We start from the raw sequence: 27,240 nt of genomic DNA on the forward strand, positions 1-27,240 counted from the left end.
ACCACCAATAACTGGGCCTCCATGCGAGACCTATGTGCCTTATTGCGCTGTTTTGAGTACTCCACCAACATGGCCAGTGCCGATGACGCCGTTGTCAGCTTAACTATCCCACTTCTATGCCTCCTTGAAAAAACAATTTGGGCGATGATGGAAGAGGATGTGGCACAGGATGAGGAGGAGGAGGAGGATGAAGAGGTAACATTTCCAAGGCTTTCAGGGCAGTCATTCACAAGGGGCTCCGAGGGTGGGTTCCTGCACACACAAACGCCAGGGACACAATTGTCCAGCAGGGGCACAGTTCTGGAGGATGAGGAGGAGGAGCTGGAGGAGAAGATGGAACCATGTTCACAGCAGGGTGGCACCCAGGCCAGCTCATGGCCATCACTGGTGCGTGGCTGGGTGGATACAGAGGACACAGACGATACACCTCCCACAGAGGACAGCCTTTCGTTGCCTCTGGGCAGCCTGGCACACATGAGTGATTACATGCTGCAGTGTCTCCACAACGACCGCCGAGTTGCCCACATTCTAACTTGTGCTGATTACTGGGTGGCCACGCTGCTGGATCCCCGTTACAAGGACAACGTACCGTCCTTAATTCACTCACTGGAGCGCGATCGCAAGATGCGCGAGTACAAGCGCACGCTGGTAGACGCGATGCTGCTGGCATTCCCACCTGACAGCGGGGCCACAGTGGAAGCACAAGGCAGAGGAGGAGGAAGAGGTCGCCAACGCAACCAGGGCACCGCCAGCACCTCAGAAGGCAGGGTTAGCATGGCCGAAATGTGGAAAAGCTTTGTCAGCACGCCACAACAAACAGCAGCACCAGCAGCTCATATGGAACGTCTTAGCAGGAGGCAGCATTTCACCAACATGGTGGAGCAGTATGTGTGCACACGCCTAGACGTACTGAATGAGGGGTCTGCCCCCTTCAACTTCTGGCTCTCCAAATTGGGCACATGGCCTGAGCTTGCCCTTTACGCCTTGGAGGTGCTGGCGTGCCCTGCAGCCAGTGTATTATCTGAACGGGTATTTAGCATGGCTGGGGGCGTTATCACAGACAAGCGCAGCCGCCTGTCCAGAGACAATGTGGACAAGCTCACATTCATTAAAATGAACCAGGCATGGATCCCACAGGACTTTTCCGTACCTTGTGCAGAATAGAGATAGATACCGACCTTACCCAGCCATTGTTCTATTTTTGCTCTTTCTCACTCTTTTGGGGTGTACCCTCATTTAAAATTTCTGAAAAAAAGCAGTGTTGGCTACCTCGTCCTCCTCAGGGCCAGATTAACATAGGGGCTATTGGAGCTGCAGCTCCAGGCCCCTACCTTTATTTAGGCCCCGGGTTGGCCATATTCACTGTGACCGCTCTTCTGTCACTTTCTAAACACAGAAGTCTGGCTTCTATGCTCGCTTCCCCAGGCAGCACCCTCAGAACCTCCCCACACAGCACGAAGGCCGGACAAGGAGGGACAGTTGCCGATGCATGGATGTGTTTATGGGCTTCAGAGACAGCATCCCATGTTGAATTAGGCATGCATGGCTGCACCCTTCCTCCTCTGGGTGCATGCCAAGGCACGGCCCTTAAGGCCCTTCAAAATCCTCAGCACCAAGCCCATGATGCTCTTAATCCGGCCCTGGTCCTCCTCCACCGCCGCTTCCACCTACACCGCCCATAGGTGTGCGCAGCCTATTGCATTAGGGTGTGCACACCAAAGTTTAAATACACATGCATGTGTTTGCCTACATGTACATGGCCCCGATACATTACTCTCCCTGCTGGCAAAGTGAAATAGAGCAGAGCAGGTCCGAGGGAGATCTTTCCCATCTCCTCACTGGCAAACAGAGCGATAATGCTAATGTGCCCTAGGTGATTAGGGTGTGCCCAGGTACACCCGGCACACCCTGTGCGCACGCCTATGACACCGCCACATCCACCACCACCTCAACCTCCCTCCTACTCCATATGGGCCTCGTCCTTCAGAGATGAAGAACATTGTTTTATTTTTCTGTTTTTTTTTTGTTGTTTTAAGTTATTTCCCTATCCACATTTGTTTGCAGAGCACTTGCCATGCTCTTAACTACGTTTTGCTGCCATTTGCAGCACTCTAGCCCTTTCCATTGGTGTTTTAGAGCCATTTTAGTGCCTGAAAGTTCGGGTCCCCATTGACTTCAATGGGGTTCGGTGTCCGGGAAAACCCGGACACCGAACCCGCCGAACGCGGACATCCAGGTGTCCGCTCAACTCTAGCCACGTGTCTTATTGTATTCCCTTTCTCTGAATAGTTTGTTCCTTATGCTAGGGTCACCAGTACAGTATTTGTACATTGATATCATATCCCCCCTCAATCGTCTCTTCTCCAGAGAGAATAAGTTCAGTGCTTGTAGTCTTTCCTCATAGCTGATGTCCTCCATTCCCCTAATTATTTTTGTTGCCGTTCTCTGGACTTTCTCCAGTTCCAGCACATCCTTCCTGAGGACCGGTGCCCAGAACTGGACAGAATACTCCAGATGTGGCCGGACCAGAGTCTTGTAGAGCGGGAGAATAATCTCTTTATTTCTGGAGTGAATCCCCTTTTTTATACATCCCAGTATTCTGTTGGCTTTGCTTGCAGCAGCTTGGCATTGCATGCCACTGCCAAGCCTGTTGTCTATATTGTTGTACATTTTTCAACATTAAACCTCATCTGCCATGTAGTTGCCCACCCCATTATTTTGTTCAGGTCCGCTTGTAAGGTTTCCACATTCTGCATAGAAGATATTGGCATGCTTAGTTTAGTATAGAATACAGTATAGAACATACAGGCAGATTCTCGGCAGATCTGGTCCTGATGGCACCTATTGTACATTCGGTGTCTCATTTGTATGGGAATCATTTTTATTTGTCATTCTGTGATGTCTCTGGATATCAGAAGTAACAACATCCAATCTTCTGCCCCTTTGTACCACCCAGGAATCGGATGGAGGGAGATGGAGATATCTGACAGGCTGGAGGTAACTGGCCCTCCCCAATTATAATTCTGGGTGGAGAGGGGCCCTATGTACTGGTAGCCACAGTCACAGGACATCATACAAAGGGCTCACACGGCACTCTATGTGTTCCCATATGCTCAGATAGACATTACCCCTCACCCTCCATGTACCTCTGTATCCTGACCCCCTCCAATACATTCCATCTCCTAGCCTGACCTCCACTATGACAACTCACGATATCTCAGGAAGGTGACATCTTATCAATGTCTCAGGAAGGTGACTACTCACAGATATCCTAGGAAGGTGACAACTCATTGATTTTCCAGGAAGGTGACAAGGGAGGGAGGAGGGGAGGGCAAAATGAAGGAAGTAAACTGGTAGATAGATGGAGAGGTGGGAGTAGAGCATGGGGTGGGAGGAGGGGGTAGTGCGTTGGGAGAGGAGGAATGGTTAGAGAAGGGGGGGGGGGAACAGGGTAGAGTGAGGAAGGGGGTGAAGTAGGGGTTAGAAAGAGTGCAGGGGGTAGAGAGGGGGGGAAAAGGAGGGAAAGGAAGGGGGAGAGTGGGAAGAGGACAGGTGGGGATAGAGATGGGGAGAGGAGGGGGGGTAGAGCCAGGGGGTAGGGAGAAGAAGGGGGTAGAGTAGGGAAGTAGAAGGAGTAGAGAGGGGGGTAGAGTGGGAGGTAGGAGAGAGTAGAGTGAGAGGGAGAAGGGGGTAGAGTGGGGGTGGGGGGAAGAGTGAAGAGAGGGAGGGAGGAATAGGTAGAGAAGGGGGGGGGGAGACAGGATAGAGGGAGGAAGGGGGTGGAGTAGGGGTTAGAAAGGGTGCAGGGGGTAGAGAGGGAGGGAAAGGAAGGACAAGGGTGGGAAGAGGACAGATGGGGATAGACGTGGGGAGAGGAGGGGGTAGAATCATGGGGTAGGGAGAAGAAGGGAGTAGAGTGGGAGGGAGAAGGGGGTAGAGTGGGGGGGGGGTAGGGTAGGAGGTAAAAGAGAGTAGAATGAGTGGGAGGAGGGGTAGAATGGGAGGGAGAAGGGGGTAGAGTGGGGGAGGAGGGGGTAGCGTGGGGGTTATAGCGAGTGCAGGGGGTAGAGAGGGGGGAAAAGGAGGGAAAGGAAGGGGGAGAGTGGGAAGAGGACAGGTGGAGATAGAGATGGGGAGAGGAGGGGGGTAGAGCCAGGGGGTAGGGAGAAGAAGGGGTAGAGTAGGGGGGTAGAAGGGGTAGAGTGGGGGGGGTAGAATGGGAGGTAAGAGAGAGTAGAGTGAGAGAGAGAAGGGGGTAGAGAGGGGGGGGTAAGAGGGAAGAGAGGGAGGAATGGGTAGAGAAGGGGGGGAGACAGGGTAGAGTGAGGAAGGGGGGTGGAGTAGGGGTTAGAAAAGGTGCAGGGGGTAGAGAGGGAGGGAAAGGAAGGATAAGAGTGGGAAGAGGACAGATCGGGATAGAGGTGGGGAGAGGAGGGGGTAGGGAGAAGAAGGGGGTAGAGTGGGTAGAGTGGGAGGGAGAAGGGGGTAGAGTGGGGGGGGGGGTAGGGCAGGAGGTAAAAGAGAGTAGAGTGAGTGAGAGGAGGGGGTAGAATGGGAAGGAGAAGGGGTTAGAGTGGGGGGAGGAGGGGGTAGAGTGGGAGGGAGAAGGGGGTAGAGTGGGAGGGAAAAGGGGTTAGAGTGGGGGGAAGAAGGGGGTGGAGTTGAGCGATGAGGGGGTAGAGAAGGAGGGAGAAGGGGGTAGAGTAGGGAGGGAGAAGGGGCTGGAGTTGAGGGAGATGGGGGTAGAGTGGTGGGGAGAAGGGGGTGGAGTTGAGGGAGATGGGGGTAGAGTGGTGGGGAGAAGGGGTTAGAGTGGGGGGAGGAGGGGGTAGAGTGGGAGTGAGAAGGGAGTAGAGTGGGAAGGAAAAAGGGCAAGAGTGGTAGGGAGAAAGGGGTAGAGTTGGGGAGGAAGAAGAAGGTAGAGTGGAAGGGAAAAGAGAATAGAGTGGGGGGGAAGAAGGGGGTGGAGATGAGGGAGCAGAGTGGGAGGGAGAAGGGGGTAGAGCCAGAGATGTATGGTAACTAAGTAGAACTACTTAACTACTGTACTTAAGTACGGAAATGCGGTATCTGTACTTTCCTAGAGTAGAATTTTTTTCTCCTACTTCCACTTTTACTTCACTACATTTTTTCGATGATTTCAATACTTCTACTCCAATATTTTTGTTTTGTGCTGCATAGTTACTCGTTACAATTATAAAAATTACCACTGCCAGAACAGTAGATGGCCGGTTTCATGAAGCTCAAAAAAAGTGTATTATCAGCGCATACGAAAATAAAAGCTACTGTATGTATAAATAAAAGCTGCATTTGAAATAATAAAAAACAATATGATGTTCAAACTTTTGACTTCTTTCTTTAATAACTACATAACACAGTACTTGTACTTTTACTTTCAGTACTTGAGTAGCAAAATTTTTAAAAAAACTACTTGCAATACTTAAGTACAAAAAATGTTGAATACTTTAGTACTTCTACTCAATTCACTTTTTGATCGAGCACTTGTACTTTTACTCAAGTATGAGTTTCGAGTACTTTATACAACTCTGGGTAGAGCAGAGAGAGAGAAGGGGTAGAGAGGGAGGGAGAGAAGAAGGTAGATTGCGGGAGTGGGTAGAGTGGGGAGGGAGAAGGGGTAGAGTGGGAGGGAAAAGGGGGTAGAGTGTGGGCGGAGAGGGGGTAGAATGGGGGGGGAGGGGGTGGAGAAGGGGGAAAAGGATATAGAAGGGACAGAGCGGGGTAGGGGGGAGAAAGAGAGAGCTGTTATCTCTGCAGAAACATGGGTGTACAAAACACAATTGTTGGACACTTTCCACCCCATCTTCTGCCCTGTTCCAATGACAGCTTCCTATCTACAAGAGGTATCTCAAGAAGGCAACAACTAATCAATATTTGGGGAAGGTGACAACTCACCGATATCTCAGGAAGGTGACAACTCACCGATATCTCAGGAAGGTGACACTGCCCACGCTGTAGACTGGTGGCTTCTGTTTTGGCTTCTTTATATTGTTGCAGTTTTCTCTCCTCGCATTAATAATTTTTTCCTTGGTTGGTCAATGAGACAGAGACATGATGTAATACAATGTAACACAACATAACATAATTCAATACAATGTAACACAACATAACATAATTCAATACAATGTAACACAACATAACATAATTCAATACAATGTAGCACCCTACAGGTAGGTGCTAGGTAAACGTATAGTGGGCCTTGTCTGCCTAACAGCAGGGCTGTGATTGGCTAGGTAGGGTGTCAGGGCTTCCAGATGTGCCTTCTGAGGGGAGAAGTATCCCCATTGGCTCCTGTGAGAGGCTTCTCATAGGGCAGTGGAGGAAACCCAAATAGGGGACACATCCCACATTGTAACTACCCCTGAAGGCAGATTTTGCTGCAAAGGATTCTGGGAGTGGGTATAAGTTTGGGGGAAGTGCATGACCCGGTGTCTTTGGTGGGAGAAGAGTCCCTGGAGGGAGAGTACGGCTGTCTCTCCTCCTGTCTGAGGAAGGTGGATGTCTCGGGGGGTCACCTGAGTATCCAGAGAGTGCTGAGTTGAGCTGAGGGGATCCGGTGTGCCGAGAACCAGCGGAGAGTCAGAGGGGTCCAGTCCCAGGAAAGCCTACAAAGGTCGTGAGTACTGAGGATTGCCCCTGGGGGTCTGCCTAGAGTCAGAGGGGACCACTCCGGAAGAGGTTCTGGGATCCAGTGTCAGCTAGCTGCAAAGGGGGTACCTAGGTTGAAGGTTCTACAATCCACAGTCTTGGATCTTCTGGACTTATAGTCGAGGATCCAGCACTTCTATCAAGCTACAGAGTGTTCTCAGTGTCAGTGAGCGTCGGCTGGCGTCAAGGAAGCGCCAACGGGCATTTTTCCTGGATTTAGTCCCAAGTGTATTTAGTTAGGCCAAAGGAGTATCCCACTCATTCCCTTCTCCCATCCCTCAGACACAATAAAAATCACGAAACCAAGATGGCGGAGTCGTCCATGTCTCAGTTCTCACACCCAGGGTCGGGCTGGAGAGGTAACCGATGACAATGGCAGACCCACATCCGGCCACAGGCCTGGAAAACCTGCTACAATAATGTAAAACAAAGACAGAATAAAAGCTGCCCATCAGATTTCCCTCATAGAATTGATTGCCTCTATTTTATAGGGATCATTAATATTTTGCTAATAGTCCCGAAGGATTTATTCATCAATATACAGTGCATCTGGAAAATATTCACAGCGCTTCACTTCCTCCACATTTTGTTATGTTACAGTCTTATTCCAAAATGGAATAAATTCATTATTTTCCTCAAAATTCTACAAACCCCTCCCCCATAATGACAACGTGAGAGAAGTTTGTTTTAAATCTTTGCAAAACTATTAAAAAGAAAAAAGAAAATCCCATGTACATAAGTATTCACACCCTCTGCCATGACACTCAGAATTGATCTCAGGTGCCTCCTGTTTCCACTGATCATCCTTGAGATGTTTCTACAACTTGATTGGAGTCCACCTGTGGTAAATTCAGTTGATTGGACATGATTTGGAAAGGCACACACCTGTCTATAGAAGGTCCCACAGGTAACAGTACATGTCAGAGCACAAACCAAGCCATGGATTTCAAGGAATTGTCTGTAGACCTCGGAGACAGGATTGTATGGAGGCACAGATCGGGGGAAGGGTACAGAAACATTTCTGCAGCATTCAAGGTCCCAATGAGCACAGTGGCCTCCATCAACTGTAAATGGAAGAAGTTTGGAACCACAAGGACTCTTCCTAGAGTGGGCCACCCGGCCAAACTGAGCGATCGGGGGAGAAGGGCCTTAGTCAGGGAGGTGACCAAGAACCCGATGGTCACTCTGACAGAGCTCCAGCATTTCTCTGTGGAGAGAGGAGAACCTTCCAGAAGAACAACCATCTCTGCAGCACTCCACCAATCAGGCCTGTATGGGTGTGGCGAGACGGATGCCACTCCTCAGTAAAAGTCACATGACAGCCCACCTGGAGTTTGCCAAAAGGCACCTGAAGGACTCTCAGACCATGAGAAACAAAATTCTCTGCTCTGATGAAACAAAGATTGAACTCTTTGGCCTGAATGGCAAGCATCATGTCTGGAGGAAACCAGGCACCGCCCATCACCTGGCCAATACCATCCCTACTGTGAAGCATGGTGGTGGCAGCATCATGGTGTGGGAATGTTTTTTAGCAGCAGGAACTGGGAGACTAGTCAGGATGGAGGGAAAGATGAATGCAGCAATGTACAGAGACATTCTTGATGAAAACCTTCTCCAGAGCGCTCTGCACTTCAGACTGGGGTGAAGGTTCATCTTCCAACAGGACAACGACCCTAAGCACACAGCCAAGATAACAAAGGAGTGGCTATGGGACAACTCTGTGAATGTCCTTGAGTGGCCCAGCCAGAGCCCAGACTTGAACCCGATTGAACATCTCTGGAGAGATCTGAAAATGGCTGTGCACCGACCCTCCCCCATCCAACCTGATGGAGCTTGAGAGGTCCTAAAAAGAAGAATGGGAGAAACTGCCCAAAAATAGGAGTGCCAAGCTTGTAGCATCATACTCAGAAATACTGGAGGCTGGAATTGGTGCCAAAGGAGCTTCACCAAAGTATTGGGCAAAGGGTGTGAATACTTATGTACATGGGATTTTTTTTTATTACATTTGGAAAGATTTCAAACAAACTTCTCTCACATTGTCATTATGGGGGAGGGGTTTGTAGAATTTTGAGGAAAATAATGAATTTAATCCATTTTGGAATAAAGCTGTAACATAAAATGTGGAAGAAGTGAAGCGCGGTGAATACTTTCCGGGTGCTCTGTATCCAGCTGGCTCCATCAAATTCCACAATAAAAGTTCTCTCCAACGTGGATCCTAAGTAACATTATTTGATACATAGTTGTTACATTTATTCACTTTGGGGGCGATGACTATTTAGGTGACAAAAGAATTGTATTTAGGACCGGAGGATTTTCCTGCTTTACGTCCAGGCCACTTTTTTCAACTTGGCACTGTGCGACTTTAACTGACAATTGCGCGGTCATGCAACGCTGTACCCAAACTAAATTGATGTCCTTTTTTTCCAACAAACAGAGCTTTCTTTTGATGGTATTTGATCACCTCTGCGCTTTTCATTTTTTGTGATATTAATAAAAAAATAGCGTAAATTTTGCGAAAAAATTGAAATTTTCTATTTTGACAGTTAAAAAATATCCAATATATTAAATTTTTGTCATATATTTAGGCCAAAATGTATTTAGCTCCATGTCTTTGACAAACAAATCCTCAATGAGCGTATTTTTAACCGCTTTAAGACCGGAAGATTTTACCCCATTCCTGACCAGGCCATATTTCGCGATTCGGCACTGCGTTAATTTAACGGACAATTGCGCGGTCGTGCGACACTGTACCCAAATTAAATTTATGTCCTTTTCCCCCCCACAAATAGAGCTTTCTTTTGGTGGTATTTGATCACCTGTGGGATTTTACATTTTTTTAAAAAAGAGCGACAATTTTGGAAAAAAAAAAAAAACAATATTTTTCACATTCTGATATATGAAATTCCCCCCAAAAAATGTACAAATCAAATTTTTTTAACATTTTAGGCCAATTTGTTCTCTGCTACATATTTTTGGTAAAAAAAAAAATCACAATAAGCGTATTTTCATTGGTTTGCGCAAAAGTTATTGCGTTTACTAATTACGGGAAAGATTTGTCATTTTTATTGTTTATTTTTTTTTTACTAGTAATGGCGGCGATCTGCGATTTTTTTTGCGGGACTGCGACATTGCGGCGGACAGATCGGACCCTTGACTGACATTTTTGGGGTTACCAGTGACATTACTACAGTAATCAGTGCTATACATATGCACTGTTACTGTAATAATGACACTGGCAGGGAAGGGGTTAACACTGTTGGTGATCAAGGGGTTAAATGTGTGCCTCATGCTTACTGATGTGTGTGGGGGGAGGGGATTGTGTGACACAGACAGAGATCGCAGGTTGAGCTATGCTGAATCCTGTGATCTGTCCCTGCCTGTCACAGAGAAGATCCGCCTGCTTTGTTTACACAAGCAGGCGGATTTTCTCAGTCTTTCCCCGACGATCGGGGAAGAGCAGCGGTGATCACCGCCTCTCCTCCCCTGGCTTGACTCCCGCTGTGTCTGAATAAAATGGGAGCGAACCTCCGGCACCGCAGAGAGAGGGAGGAATCCAGCGACGTAGGTCTACATCACCAGACCCAGCCGAGCTGCTCTGCTGCAGTAGCAGCAACGTGAGCAGTCGGCAAGCGGTTAAATGTGTGAATTTGTATTTATAGTGAAGATTTGGGATTGGTGGGAAACGCTGTGAGCGGAGGACCGGTGTAGAGCAGCACGTGGGTAATCCGCACCTTTCCCAGCTATACCAACTCCAGAGCTGGAAGACGGCTTCATATTTAGTCCATTGAATGGTTCTATAAAAGGAGTAAGATAAGAATGGAAGGCGGTCATACCTGGGCGACGCGGTTCGGGGGGACGCAGTGGATGTATCTGGAGCGAGCTTTCTGCTCTCCGAAATCAAACTTGAAGCATCCGACACAATTGTAGGACTTCTGAGGATAAAACACAAAGCAGGAATGATGAAGTTTCCATATTTCATGTAAAGACCGACTTTTTATTATCTTGGTTTAGGGGGAAGTGAGATCTTCTGCCAGCTGTCTGTAGGGGAGCACCAAAAACTTCAAAGAATCCAAAAGTTTTCATTTTATAATGAAAATCCACATTTTATACAGTTCAAGCATCAGCGACCCCCAGCATGCAGGCCCAGGTAGGTACACGGTGCCGTTTCTACTGGTGACCACTGCCATTGGATGGAACTGAAAGCTCACTAGGTTCAGCTCCTCAGCCTGGTCCACCCTTCTCCCTGGTGTCACTGGAAGCCAATCAGTGGCTGGGGACATCGGTGTGCTGTGTGGAGGAAACCCAACCTTACACATATAGTGGTACCTAATGATCGTAAAGGCAAAGGGTCTGGGTCTGACCTGAGGTGTGAAGTGCATGCATTGCAGCTGATCTGAGGTGTGAAGGAGATGCACTGGAGCTGATGTGAGGTCTGAAGTGCATTCATTGGGGTGAAGTGCATGAACTGGGCTGATCTGAGCTCTATAGTGCATGCACTGCAACTGATCTGAGGTCTAAAGTGCATGCATGGAGCTTATCTGAGGTGTGAAGTGCATGCATTGTGACTGATCTGAGGCCTGAAGTGCATGCACTGCAACTAATCGGAGGTCTAAAGTGGATGCATTAGGCTGATCTTAGGTGTGAAGTGCATGCATTGCAGCTAATCTAGGCTCTGAAGTGCATGCATTTGACTGATCTAAGGTCTAAAGGGCATGCATTTGACTGATCTAAGGTCTGAAGTGCATGAACTGGGCTGATTTGAGGCCTGAAGTGCATGCATTGAGCTAATCTGAGCTCTGAACTGCATCTATTGCAGCTGATCTGAGGTCTGTAGTGCATGCATTGCAACTGATCTGAGATCTGAAGCACATGCGTTGTGACTGATCAGAGGTGTGAAGTGCATGCACTGCAACTGATCTGAGGTGTGAAGTGCATGTATTGTGACTGATCTGAGGGCCGAAGTTCATGCACTGTAACTAATCTGAGGTCTAAAGTGCATGCATGAGGCTGATCTGAGGTGTGAAGTGCATGCATTGCAGCTAAACTGAGCTCTAAAGTGCATGCATTTGACTGATCTAAGGTCTGAAAAGCATCCATTGCAGCTGATCTGAGGTCTGTAGTGCACCCTTTGCAACTGATCTTAGGTCTAATGCCCCATACACACGTGCAGATTATCTGCAGACTTTTGTCTGCAGACTTACCAAAACCATATAATATGAGGTCAAACCTAAACACTTTCAATTTGTATGCAATCCGGCAGGCCCTTGCACTACATAGAAAAGGTAAGTCTGCAGACAAAAGTCTGCAGATAATCTGCACGTGTGTACGGGGCATAAAGCGCATGCATTGTGACTAATCTGAGATGTGAAGTGCATGCACTGCAACTAATCTGAGGTGTGAAGTGCATGCATTTGGGCTGATCTGAGTTGTGAAGTGCATGTATCGGGGCTGTTTTTAGGTGTGAAGTGCATGCATTGGGCTGATCTGTGGTGTGAAGTGCATGCATTGGGGCTGTTTTGAGGTGTGAAGTGCATGCATTGGGGCTGTCTTGAAGTGTAAAGTGCATGCATTGGGGCTGTTTTGAAGTGTAAAGTGCATGCATTGGGGCTGTTTTGAGGTGTGAAGTGCCTGTATTGGGGCTGATCTGAGGTGTGAAGTGCATGCATTGGGGCTGTTTTTAGGTGTGAAGTGCATGCATTGGGGCTGTCTTGAGTTTTGAAGTGCATGCATCGGGGCTGTTTTGAAACGTAAAGTGCATGCATTGGGGTTGTTTTGAGGTGTGAAGAGCATGCATTGGGGCTGATCTGATTAGTGAAGTGCATGCATTGGGGCTGATCTGAGGTGTGAAGTGCATGCATTGGGGCGGTTTTGGGGTATGAAGAGCATGCATTGGGGCTGATCTGATTAGTGAAGTGCATGCATTGGGGCTGATCTGAGGTGTGAAGTGCATGCATTGGGGCTGATCTGAGTTGTGAAGTGCATGCATCGGGGCTGTTTTGAGGTGTGAAGTGCATGCATTGGGGCTGATCTGAGGTGTGAAGTGCATGCATTGGGGCTGATCTGAGGTGTGAAGTGCATGCATTGGGGCTGATCTGAGTTGTGTAGCTCAGTACAAACTTTTATGGAGTTTGGTAAGTAAAAATTTTAGAGGTTTTCCAATGATTAGAAATGTCAGTCAAACCACAGCGGAGTACATGTCCACCTGAGACTGTCCTGTGCGCAGGGTGACAACGCTGCTGTGTGATTTCACAGAATGAACAGCGTTGTCACCGAATTGGAAAACCAACAGGTCTATTGGCAGGATCAACGGGTGATAAGGTGTTCTTATTGGGGAACTCATGGATGTCATGCGCCTGGCAGACTGTTTTTATTTTGCACGGAGTTCACCTCTAAAGGCCGCTCACCCCATGCCAGAGCATTACTGTGTGCCTGGGAAGCGGAGCCGCCTCGCTGCAATGACTGCACACAATGCACCCCATTACTGACCGCATTGTGACCTCATCTCTTCCCCTCCCCCCCCCCCTCCCCTCGCTGGGAAGGTTGTGTTTTACTTTTCATATTTCAAAAAAATAAAAATCATTAAAAGACTCGTCCGCCCCTCACCCCATCTCTGGTGGGTTCGCAGTCCAGGTTCATCCATTGCTGCTTATGGCATTTCGTTTGCTTCAAGATTATCTCCAAATTCACAAACAGCCCGACATCCAATTCCTGAAAATAAGAGAGGAGAGTGTAGATACAGTACCTGACAAAAGTAAGTACACCCCTCACATTTCTGTAAATATTTTCTTCTATCTTTTCATGTGACAACACTGAAGAAATGAGACTTTGCTACAATGTAAAGTAGTGAGTGTACAGCTTGTATAACAGTGTAAATTTACTGTCCCCTCAAAATAATTCAACACACAGCCATTAATGTCTAAACCGCTGGCAACAGAAGTGAGTACACCCCAAAGTTGGGCCCAACGTGTCAATATTTTGTGTGGCCGCCATTATTTTCCAGCACTGCCTTAACCCTCTTGGGCATGGAGTTCACCAGAGCTTCACAGGTTGTCACTGGAGTCCTCTTCCCCTCCTCCATGATGACATCACAGAGCTGGTGGATGTTAGAGACCTTCCCCTCCTCCACCTTCTGTTTGAGGATCCCCCACAGATGCTCAATAGGGTTTAGGTCTGGAGCCATGCTTGGCCAGTCCATCACCTTTTCCCTCAGCTTCTTTAGCAAGGCAGCGGTCATCTTGGAGGTGTTTGGGGTTATTATGTTGGAATATTGCCCTGCCCCCCAGTCTCTGAAGGGAGGGGATCATGCTCTGCTTCAGTATGTCACAGCACATTTCATTTCATTTATATTTTCCAGCAGGACTTGGCACCGCCCACACTGCCAAATCTACCAATACCTGGTCACATGATCATGGGATCACTGTGCTTGATTGGCCAGCAAACTAGCCTGACCTAAACCCCATAGAGAATCTGTGGGGTATTGTGAAGAGGAAGATGAGAGACACCAGACCCAACAATGCAGAGGAGCTGAAGGCCGCTATCAAAGCAACCTGGGCTTCCATAACACCTCAGCAGTGCCACAGGCTGATCGCCTCCATGTCACGCCGCATTGATGCAGTAATTCATGTAAAAGGAGCCCCGACCAAGTATTGAGTGCATCCTATACTCTACATGGACAGACTTCTTCTCCTATACTGTACATGGACAGACTTCCCATCCTATACTGTACATGGACAGACTTCTCCCCCTATACTGTACATGGACAGACTTCTCCTATACTGTACATGGACAGACTTCTCCTCCTATACTGTACATGGACAGACTTCTCCTCCTATACTGTACATGGACAGACTTCTCCCCCTATACTGTACATGGACAGACTTCTCCTATACTGTACATGGACAGACTTCTCCTCCTATACTGTACATGGACAGACTTCCCATCCTATACTGTACATGGACAAACTTCTCCTCCTATACTGTACATGGACAGACTTCTCCCCCTATACTGTACATGGACAGACTTCTCCCCCTATACTGTACATGGACAGACTTCTCCTATACTGTACATGGACAGACTTCTCCTCCTATACTGTACATGGACAGACTTCTCATCCTATACTGTACATGGACAGACTTCTCCCCCTATACTGTACATGGACAGACTTCTCCTCCTATACTGTACATGGACAGACTTCTATACTGTACATGGACAGACTTCTCCCCCTATACTGTACATGGACAGACTTCCCATCCTATACTGTACATGGACAGACTTCTCCTCCTATACTGTACATGGACAGACTTCTCCTCCTATACTGTACATGGACAGACTTCTCCCCCTATACTGTACATGGACAGACTTCTCCTCCTATACTGTACATGGACAGACTTCTATACTGTACATGGACAGACTTCTCCCCCTATACTGTACATGGACAGACTTCTCCCCCTATACTGTACATGGACAGACTTCTCCTCCTATACTGTACATGGACAGACTTCTCCTCCTATACTGTACATGGACAGACTTCTCCCCCTATACTGTACATGGACAGACTTCTCCTCCTATACTGTACATGGACAGACTTCTCCTCCTATACTGTACATGGACAGACTTCTCCTCATACTGTACATGGACAGACTTCTCCCCCTATACTGTACATGGACAGACTTCTCCTCCTATACTGTACATGGACAGACTTCTCCCCCTATACTGTACATGGACAGACTTCTCCCCCTATACTGTACATGGACAGACTTCTCATCCTATACTGTACATGGACAGACTTCTCCTCCTATACTGTACATGGACAGACTTCCCCCTCCTATACTGTACATGGACAGACTTCCCCCTCCTATACTGTACATGGACAGACTTCTCCCCCTATACTGTACATGGACAGACTTCTCCTCCTATACTGTACATGGACAGACTTCTCCTCCTATACTGTACATGGACAGACTTCTCATCCTATACTGTACATGGACAGACTTCTCCTCCTATACTGTACATGGACAGACTTCTCCTATACTGTACATGGACAGACTTCTCATCCTATACTGTACATGGACAGACTTCTCCCCCTATACTGTACATGGATAGACTTCTCCTATACTGTACATGGACAGACTTCTCCCCCTATACTGTACATGGACAGACTTCTCCCCCTATACTGTACATGGATAGACTTCTCCTATACTGTACATGGACAGACTTCTCCTCCTATACTGTACATGGACAGACTTCTCATCCTATACTGTACATGGACAGACTTCTCCCCCTATACTGTACATGGACAGACTTCTCCCACTATACTGTACATGGACAGACTTCTCATCCTATACTGTACATGGATAGACTTCTCCTATACTGTACATGGACAGACTTCTCCTCCTATACTGTACATGGACAGACTTCTCCCCCTATACTGTACATGGACAGACTTCTCCTCCTATACTGTACATGGACAGACTTCTCCTCCTATACTGTACATGGACAGACTTCTCCCCCTATACTGTACATGGACAGACTTCTCCTCCTATACTGTACATGGACAGACTTCTCCTCCTATACTGTACATGGACAGACTTCTCCTCCTATACTGTACATGGACAGACTTCTCCCCCTATACTGTACATGGACAGACTTCTCCTCCTATACTGTACATGGACAGACTTCTCCTCCTATACTGTACATGGACAGACTTCTCCCCCTATACTGTACATGGACAGACTTCTCCTCCTATACTGTACATGGACAGACTTCTCCTATACTGTACATGGACAGACTTCTCCTCCTATACTGTACATGGACAGACTTCTCCCCCTATACTGTACATGGACAGACTTCTCCTCCTATACTGTACATGGACAGACTTCTCCTCCTATACTGTACATGGACAGACTTCTCCTCCTATACTGTACATGGACAGACTTCTCATCCTATACTGTACATGGACAGACTTCTCCTCCTATACTGTACATGGACAGACTTCTCCTCCTATATTGTACATGGACAGACTTCTCATCCTATACTGTACATGGACAGACTTCTCCTCCTATACTGTACATGGACAGACTTCTCCTATACTGTACATGGACAGACTTCTCCCCCTATACTGTACATGGACAGACTTCTCCTCCTATACTGTACATGGACAGACTTCTCCTCCTATACTGTACATGGATAGACTTCTCCTATACTGTACATGGACAGACTTCTCCTCCTATACTGTACATGGACAGACTTCTCCTATACTGTACATGGACAGACTTCTCCTCCTATACTGTACATGGACAGACTTCTCCCCCTATACTGTACATGGACAGACTTCTCCCCCTATACTGTACATGGACAGACTTCTCATCCTATACTGTACATGGACAGACTTCTCCTCCTATACTGTACATGGACAGACTTCTCCTATACTGTACATGGACAGACTTCTCCTCCTATACTGTACATGGACAGACTTCTCCTCCTATACTGTACATGGACAGACTTCTCCTCCTATACTGTACATGGACAGACTTCTCATCCTATACTGTACATGGACAGACTTCTCCCCCTATACTGTACATGGACAGACTTCTCCTCCTATATTGTACATGGACAGACTTCTCCCCCTATACTGTACATGGACAGACTCCTCCCCCTATACTGTACATGGACAGACTTCTCCTCCTATACTGTACATGGACAGACTTCTCCTCCTATACTGTACATGGACAGACTTCTCCTCCTATACTGTACATGGACAGACTTCCCATCCTATACTGTACATGGACAGACTTCCCATCCTATACTGTACATGGACAGACTTCTCATCCTATACTGTACATGGACAGACTTCTCCTATACTGTACATGGACAGACTTCTCCTCCTATACTGTACATGGACAGACTTCTCCCCCTATACTGTACATGGACAGACTTCTCCTCCTATACTGTACATGGACAGACTTCTCCCCCTATACTGTACATGGACAGACTTCTCCTCCTATACTGTACATGGACAGACTTCTCCTCCTATACTGTACATGGACAGACTTCTCATCCTATACTGTACATGGACAGACTTCTCCCCCTATACTGTACATGGACAGACTTCTCCTCCTATATTGTACATGGAAAGACTTCTCCCCCTATACTGTACATGGACAGACTTCTCCTCCTATACTGTACATGGACAGACTTCTCCTCCTATACTGTACATGGACAGACTTCCCATCCTATACTGTACATGGACAGACTTCTCATCCTATACTGTACATGGACAGACTTCTCCTATACTGTACATGGACAGACTTCTCCTCCTATACTGTACATGGACAGACTTCTCCCCCTATACTGTACATGGACAGACTTCTCCCCCTATACTGTACATGGACAGACTTCTCCTCCTATACTGTACATGGACAGACTTCTCCTATACTGTACATGGACAGACTTCTCCTCCTATACTGTACATGGACAGACTTCTCCTCCTATATTGTACATGGAAAGACTTCTCCCCCTATACTGTACATGGACAGACTTCTCCTCCTATACTGTACATGGACAGACTTCTCCTCCTATACTGTACATGGACAGACTTCCCATCCTATACTGTACATGGACAGACTTCTCATCCTATACTGTACATGGACAGACTTCTCCTATACTGTACATGGACAGACTTCTCCTCCTATACTGTACATGGACAGACTTCTCCCCCTATACTGTACATGGACAGACTTCTCCCCCTATACTGTACATGGACAGACTTCTCCTCCTATACTGTACATGGACAGACTTCTCCTATACTGTACATGGACAGACTTCTCCTCCTATACTGTACATGGACAGACTTCCCATCCTATACTGTACATGGACAGACTTCTCCCCCTATACTGTACATGGACAGACTTCTCCCCCTATACTGTACATGGACAGACTTCTCCCCCTATACTGTACATGGACAGACTTCCCATCCTATACTGCACATGGACAGACTTCTCCCCCTATACTGTACATGGACAGACTTCTCCCCCTATACTGTACATGGACAGACTTCTCCCCCTATACTGTACATGGACAGACTTCTCATCCTATACTGTACATGGACAGACTTCTCATCCTATACTGTACATGGACAGACTTCTCCTATACTGTACATGGACAGACTTCTCCCCCTATACTGTACATGGACAGACTTCTCCCCCTATACTGTACATGGACAGACTTCTCCCCCTATACTGTACATGGACAGACTTCCCATCCTATACTGTACATGGACAGACTTCTCCTCCTATACTGTACATGGACAGACTTCTCCTCCTATACTGTACATGGACAGACTTCTCCTATACTGTACATGGACAGACTTCTCCTCCTATACTGTACATGGACAGACTTCTCCCCCTATACTGTACATGGACAGACTTCTCCCCCTATACTGTACATGGACAGACTTCTCCTATACTGTACATGGACAGACTTCTCCTCCTATACTGTACATGGACAGACTTCTCATCCTATACTGTACATGGACAGACTTCTCATCCTATACTGTACATGGACAGACTTCTCCCCCTATACTGTACATGGACAGACTTCTCCTATACTGTACATGGACAGACTTCCCATCCTTTACTGTACATGGACAGACTTCTCCCCCTATACTGTACATGGACAGACTTCTCCCCCTATACTGTACATGGACAGACTTCTCCTCCTATACTGTACATGGACAGACTTCTCCTATACTGTACATGGACAGACTTCTCCTCCTATACTGTACATGGACAGACTTCTCCTATACTGTACATGGACAGACTTCTCCCCCTATACTGTACATGGACAGACTTCTCCTCCTATACTGTACATGGACAGACTTCTCCTATACTGTACATGGACAGACTTCTCCTATACTGTACATGGACAGACTTCTCCTCCTATACTGTACATGGACAGACTTCTCCCCCTATACTGTACATGGACAGACTTCTCATCCTATACTGCACATGGACAGACTTCTCCCCCTATACTGTACATGGACAGACTTCTCCTATACTGTACATGGACAGACTTCTCCCCCTATACTGTACATGGACAGACTTCTCATCCTATACTGTACATGGACAGACTTCTCCTCCTATACTGTACATGGACAGACTTCTCCTCCTATACTGTACATGGACAGACTTCTCCCCCTATACTGTACATGGACAGACTTCTCCTCCTATACTGTACATGGACAGACTTCTCCCCCTATACTGTACATGGACAGACTTCTCCCCCTATACTGTACATGGACAGACTTCTCCTCCTATACTGTACATGGACAGACTTCTCCTCCTATACTGTACATGGACAGACTTCTCATCCTATACTGTACATGGACAGACTTCTCCTATACTGTACATGGACAGACTTCTCCCCCTATACTGTACATGGACAGACTTCTCCTATACTGTACATGGACAGACTTCTCCTCCTATACTGTACATGGACAGACTTCTCCTCCTATACTGTACATGGACAGACTTCTCCCCCTATACTGTACATGGACAGACTTCTCCTCCTATACTGTACATGGACAGACTTCTCCTCCTATACTGTACATGGACAGACTTCTCCTATACTGTACATGGACAGACTTCTCCCCCTATACTGTACATGGACAGACTTCTCCCCCTATACTGTACATGGACAGACTTCTCATCCTATACTGCACATGGACAGACTTCTCCCCCTATACTGTACATGGACAGACTTCTCCCCCTATACTGTACATGGACAGACTTCTCCTATACTGTACATGGACAGACTTCTCCTCCTATACTGTACATGGACAGACTTCTCCTCCTATACTGTACATGGACAGACTTCTCCCCCTATACTGTACATGGACAGACTTCTCCCCCTATACTGTACATGGACAGACTTCTCCCCCTATACTGTACATGGACAGACTTCTCCTATACTGTACATGGACAGACTTCTCCTCCTATACTGTACATGGACAGACTTCTCCTCCTATACTGTACATGGACAGACTTCTCCTCCTATACTGTACATGGACAGACTTCTCCCCCTATACTGTACATGGACAGACTTCTCCTCCTATACTGTACATGGACAGACTTCTCCTCCTATACTGTACATGGACAGACTTCTCCTCCTATACTGTACATGGACAGACTTCTCCTCCTATACTGTACATGGACAGACTTCTCCTATACTGTACATGGACAGACTTCTCCTATACTGTACATGGACAGACTTCTCATCCTATACTGTACATGGACAGACTTCTCATCCTATACTGTACATGGACAGACTTCTCCTCCTATACTGTACATGGACAGACTTCTCCTCCTATACTGTACATGGACAGACTTCTCCCCCTATACTGTACATGGACAGACTTCTCATCCTATACTGTACATGGACAGACTTCTCATCCTATACTGTACATGGACAGACTTCTCCTCCTATACTGTACATGGACAGACTTCCCATCCTATACTGTACATGGACAGACTTCTCATCCTATACTGTACATGGACAGACTTCTCCTATACTGTACATGGACAGACTTCTCCTCCTATACTGTACATGGACAGACTTCTCCCCCTATACTGTACATGGACAGACTTCTCCCCCTATACTGTACATGGACAGACTTCTCCTCCTATACTGTACATGGACAGACTTTTCCCCCTATACTGTACATGGACAGACTTCTCCTCCTATACTGTACATGGACAGACTTCTCCTATACTGTACATGGACAGACTTCTCATCCTATACTGTACATGGACAGACTTCTCCCCCTATACAGTACATGGACAGACTTCTCCTCCTATACTGTACATGGACAGACTTCTCATCCTATACTGTACATGGACAGACTTCTCCTCCTATACTGTACATGGACAGACTTCTCCTATACTGTACATGGACAGACTTCTCCCCCTATACTGTACATGGACAGACTTCCCATCCTATACTGTACATGGACAGACTTCTCATCCTATACTGTACATGGACAGACTTCTCATCCTATACTGTACATGGACAGACTTCTCCTCCTATACTGTACATGGACAGACTTCTCCTCCTATACTGTACATGGACAGACTTCTCCTATACTGTACATGGACAGACTTCTCCCCCTATACTGTACATGGACAGACTTCTCCTCCTATACTGTACATGGACAGACTTCTCCTCCTATACTGTACATGGACAGACTTCTCCTATACTGTACATGGACAGACTTCTCCCCCTATACTGTACATGGACAGACTTCTCATCCTATACTGTACATGGACAGACTTCTCCTCCTATACTGTACATGGACAGACTTCTCCTATACTGTACATGGACAGACTTCTCCCCCTATACTGTACATGGACAGACTTCTCCTCCTATACTGTACATGGACAGACTTCTCCTCCTATACTGTACATGGACAGACTTCTCCTCCTATACTGTACATGGACAGACTTCTCCTATACTGTACATGGACAGACTTTTCCCCCTATACTGTACATGGACAGACTTCTCCTCCTATACTGTACATGGACAGACTTCTCCTATACTGTACATGGACAGACTTCTCCCCCTATACTGTACATGGACAGACTTCTCCTCCTATACTGTACATGGACAGACTTCTCCTCCTATACTGTACATGGACAGACTTCTCCTCCTATACTGTACATGGACAGACTTCTCCTATACTGTACATGGACAGACTTTCCCCCTATACTGTACATGGACAGACTTCTCCTCCTATACTGTACATGGACAGACTTCTCCTCCTATACTGTACATGGACAGACTTCTCCTCCTATACTGTACATGGACAGACTTCTCCCCCTATACTGTACATGGACAGACTTCTCCTATACTGTACATGGACAGACTTCTCCTCCTATACTGTACATGGACAGACTTCTCATCCTATACTGTACATGGACAGACTTCTCCCCCTATACTGTACATGGACAGACTTCTCATCCTATACTGTACATGGACAGACTTCTCCCCCTATACTGTACATGGACAGACTTCTCCTCCTATACTGTACACGGACAGACTTCTCCTATACTGTACATGGACAGACTTCTCCTATACTGTACATGGACAGACTTCTCCTATACTGTACATGGACAGACTTCTCATCCTATACTGTACATGGACAGACTTCTCATCCTATACTGTACATGGACAGACTTCCCATCCTATACTGTACATGGACAGACTTCTCCTCCTATACTGTACATGGACAGACTTTTCCCCCTATACTGTACATGGACAGACTGACTTCTCCTCCTATACTGTACATGGACAGACTTCTCCCCCTATACTGTACATGGACAGACTTCTCATCCTATACTGTACATGGACAGACTTCTCCTCCTATACTGTACATGGACAGACTTCTCCTCCTATACTGTACATGGACAGACTTCTCCTCCTATACTGTACATGGACAGACTTCTCCTCCTATACTGTACATGGACAGACTTCTCCCCCTATACTGTACATGGACAGACTTCTCCTCCTATACTGTACATGGACAGACTTCTCCTATACTGTACATGGACAGACTTCTCCCCCTATACTGTACATGGACAGACTTCTCATCCTATACTGTACATGGACAGACTTCTCCTCCTATACTGTACATGGACAGACTTCTCCCCCTATACTGTACATGGACAGACTTCTCCTCCTATACTGTACATGGACAGACTTCTCCTATACTGTACATGGACAGACTTCTCCCCCTATACTGTACATGGACAGACTTCTCCTATACTGTACATGGACAGACTTCTCCCCCTATACTGTACATGGACAGACTTCTCCTCCTATACTGTACATGGACAGACTTCTCATCCTATACTGTACATGGACAGACTTCTCCCCCTATACTGTACATGGACAGACTTCTCATCCTATACTGTACATGGACAGACTTCTCCTATACTGTACATGGACAGACTTCTCCTATACTGTACATGGACAGACTTCTCATCCTATACTGTACATGGACAGACTTCTCATCCTATACTGTACATGGACAGACTTCTCCTCCTATACTGTACATGGACAGACTTCTCCTCCTATACTGTACATGGACAGACTTCTCATCCTATACTGTACATGGACAGACTTCTCCTATACTGTACATGGACAGACTTCTCCTATACTGTACATGGACAGACTTCTCCCCCTATACTGTACATGGACAGACTTCTCCCCCTATACTGTACATGGACAGACTTCTCATCCTATACTGTACATGGACAGACTTCTCATCCTATACTGTACATGGACAGACTTCTCCCCCTATACTGTACATGGACAGACTTCTCATCCTATACTGTACATGGACAGACTTCTCCCCCTATACTGTACATGGACAGACTTCTCCTCCTATACTGTACACGGACAGACTTCTCCTATACTGTACATGGACAGACTTCTCCTATACTGTACATGGACAGACTTCTCCCCCTATACTGTACATGGACAGACTTCTCCTCCTATACTGTACATGGACAGACTTCTCATCCTATACTGTACATGGACAGACTTCTCCTATACTGTACATGGACAGACTTCTCATCCTATACTGTACATGGACAGACTTCTCCTCCTATACTGTACATGGACAGACTTCTCCCCCTATACTGTACATGGACAGACTTCTCCTCCTATACTGTACATGGACAGACTTCTCATCCTATACTGTACATGGACAGACTTCTCCTATACTGTACATGGACAGACTTCTCCTCCTATACTGTACATGGACAGACTTCTCATCCTATACTGTACATGGACAGACTTCTCCTATACTGTACATGGACAGACTTCTCATCCTATACTGTACATGGACAGACTTCTCCCCCTATACTGTACATGGACAGACTTCTCATCCTATACTGTACATGGACAGACTTCTCATCCTATACTGTACATGGACAGACTTCTCCTCCTATACTGTACATGGACAGACTTCTCCTCCTATACTGTACATGGACAGACTTCTCCCCCTATACTGTACATGGACAGACTTCTCCCCCTATACTGTACATGGACAGACTTCTCCTCCTATACTGTACATGGACAGACTTCTCCTCCTATACTGTACATGGACAGACTTCTCCCCCTATACTGTACATGGACAGACTTCTCCCCCTATACTGTACATGGACAGACTTTTCACTAAGACAACATTTCTGGATTAAAAAATCCTTTTTTTTTATTGGTCTTATGTAATGTTCCAATTTACTGACATACTGAATTTTGGGGTGTCACTTGCTGGAAGCCATAATCATCAAAATTAACAGAAAGAAATGTGTGAAATCTCTCACTCTGTGTGTAACATCTATAGAAAATATAGGAGTTTACCTTCTTGAATTGAATTACTGAAAAAAAATAACTTTTTGATGATATTCTAATTTTTTGAGATTACTCTATATATATATATATATATATAAATTTATGACAGAGTTGTTTTGTGTTCTAACAGAAAATGAGATCATCCATTTCCATCATTGTCCTGAAAAGAAAGTATAACCTGCGGGGCAATACCAATTCTGAACAGCAGGTGGAGACCTCCAGGAAGGATGAGTAATCAACAGACTTCCAGAGGATGAATGCAATATTATCATCATAATTATTACTATTATTATTATTAACATTATTATTATCATCTTTTTCAATATTATTATTATTATCATCATTATTCTTCTTTTTAATATTATTATTATCAATATTAATATTCTTATTCTTATTAATTTTATTACAATAATAATTAATATTATCGCCATTAATATTATTATTATTATTAATAATAATAATAAGAAGAAGAAGAAAAATAAGAATAAGAATAATAATAATTATAATTGTTATTCAGGATTTATATTATAGAGTGATAACAGTTTGTGTAATGCTTTACAAAATACAGTCCAAGGCAAGACAAGAGGGTCAGAAGGCCCTTGCCCATAAGAGCTTACAATCTAAAAGGGAGGCAGAGCTGAAATAGGGGAGATGGTAGAAGTATAATATAATATTTAATATAACATATTAAAATATAATATATTAAAATATAATTTAATATAATATATTAGATTAGATTAGAATAGAATAGAATAGAATAGAATAGAATAGAATAGAATAGAATAGAATAAAAGTTACGTTTACTTTAAAGTTCCAGTCACAAATAAGAATGTAAATGATATCTAAAGCCAAAATCACAATTCAGGATTTATATTATAGAGTGATAACAGTTTGTGTAATGCTTTGCAAAATACAGTCCAAGGCAAGACAAGAGGGTCAGGAGACCCTTGCCCTAAGAGCTTACAATCTAAAAGAGAGGCAGAGCTGAAATAAGGGTGATGGTAGAAGTATAATATAATATAATATTTAATATATTAAAATATAATATAAGATAATATTAAAATATAATGTAATATAATATAATATAATATAATATAATATAATAGATTAGAATAGAATAGAATAGAATAGAATAAAAGTTAAGTTTACTTTAAAGTTCCAGTCACAAATAAGTATGTAAATGATATCTAAACCAGAAAAGAAAATCGTGTTACAGCGCCCCCATTCTTAGATGTGGCGGCTGCATGCGTTTTCTTTTTTTTTCCTTTATTCTCACCTGGTGATCCTACCAGTAACACACTTCCTGTCCTGCGGTGACAACACTCACTCTACTGTATCGCTTGAGGAGCAGTGTTGTCACCTTCGCTCAGCATGAGAGAACACCCCCTCCTCCAGTCATCTCAGCCACAATGGGGGAGGTGTTCTGTAGTCCATAGAGCTAGCTGGAATCAGTATAACTGCAGCACAGGAAGTGATTGTCTTATAATATTTCTGGCAGGATCAGCAGAGATTATTTGTACTTATCAAAGAGAAGAGAACACGTTCATTGCTGTGTTACCACACACATGCTGAACGGTGTTATTGCGCTTTATTATGAATCTCCTTCACTCTGAATGAAGGTGCAAATAACGGAAGATCCCGCCTCCCGCGCTTTCCTTGTGCAGATCCCACACCTCTGTGCGCCGTCGGTGCGTCATTCAAAATAAACTGCTGTGCGTTTGCTTTATTGCAAGGTACAATGTCTCCTAATGCTCCGCCCTGCTGTATTTGGTCCCCACCCCCTCACCGGACACTTTATTAGGTACACCATAGTGACATGATGGCATCACACAGGTGCTGCAGATTTGTCGGCTTCACATCCATGATGGGAATCTCCCGCTCCACCACATCCCAAAGGTTCTCTATTGGATGAGATGTGGGGAGTGTGGAGGCCATTGGAGGACAGTGACCTCATTGTCATGGTGAAGAAACCAGTGGTGAGATGATTGGAGCTTTGTGACATGGAGCATTATCCTCCATGAAGATGGGGACACTGTAGTCATAAAGGGATGGACATGGTCAGCGACAATACTCAGGTTATACTAGAGATCGACCGATTATCGGCAACACTGATATACCAGGGGCAGATATGCACTTTCCCCGATATATCGGAATCGACCTCTGAAG

General features: G+C 45.7%; 1 protein-coding gene across 3 annotated transcripts in view; it reads right to left on the reverse strand.

Annotated features, from left to right (window-relative positions):
- Window positions 1–27,240, reverse strand: part of LOC309557074 (retinoic acid receptor responder protein 2-like) — a 46,018-nt gene that overhangs the window by 7,567 nt on the left and 11,211 nt on the right. For 2 of the 3 annotated variants that reach the window (XM_082259679.1, XM_082259678.1), the window contains exons 2-4: window positions 13,270–13,374; window positions 10,500–10,598; window positions 5,941–6,044 (exon numbers count right to left, since the gene is read on the reverse strand). In XM_082259679.1, coding sequence (XP_082115805.1) covers window positions 5,941–6,044; window positions 10,500–10,598; window positions 13,270–13,374 — 308 coding nt within the window. Of the gene's footprint in view, window positions 1–5,913; window positions 6,045–10,499; window positions 10,599–13,269; window positions 13,375–27,240 lie in introns of all 3 variants that reach the window. The other variant, XM_082259680.1, reaches the window with a different exon arrangement.

The sequence above is a fragment of the Pelophylax lessonae genome (assembly GCF_965119305.1).
Source record: "Pelophylax lessonae genome assembly, chromosome: 5".
NCBI lineage: Eukaryota > Metazoa > Chordata > Amphibia > Anura > Ranidae > Pelophylax > Pelophylax lessonae.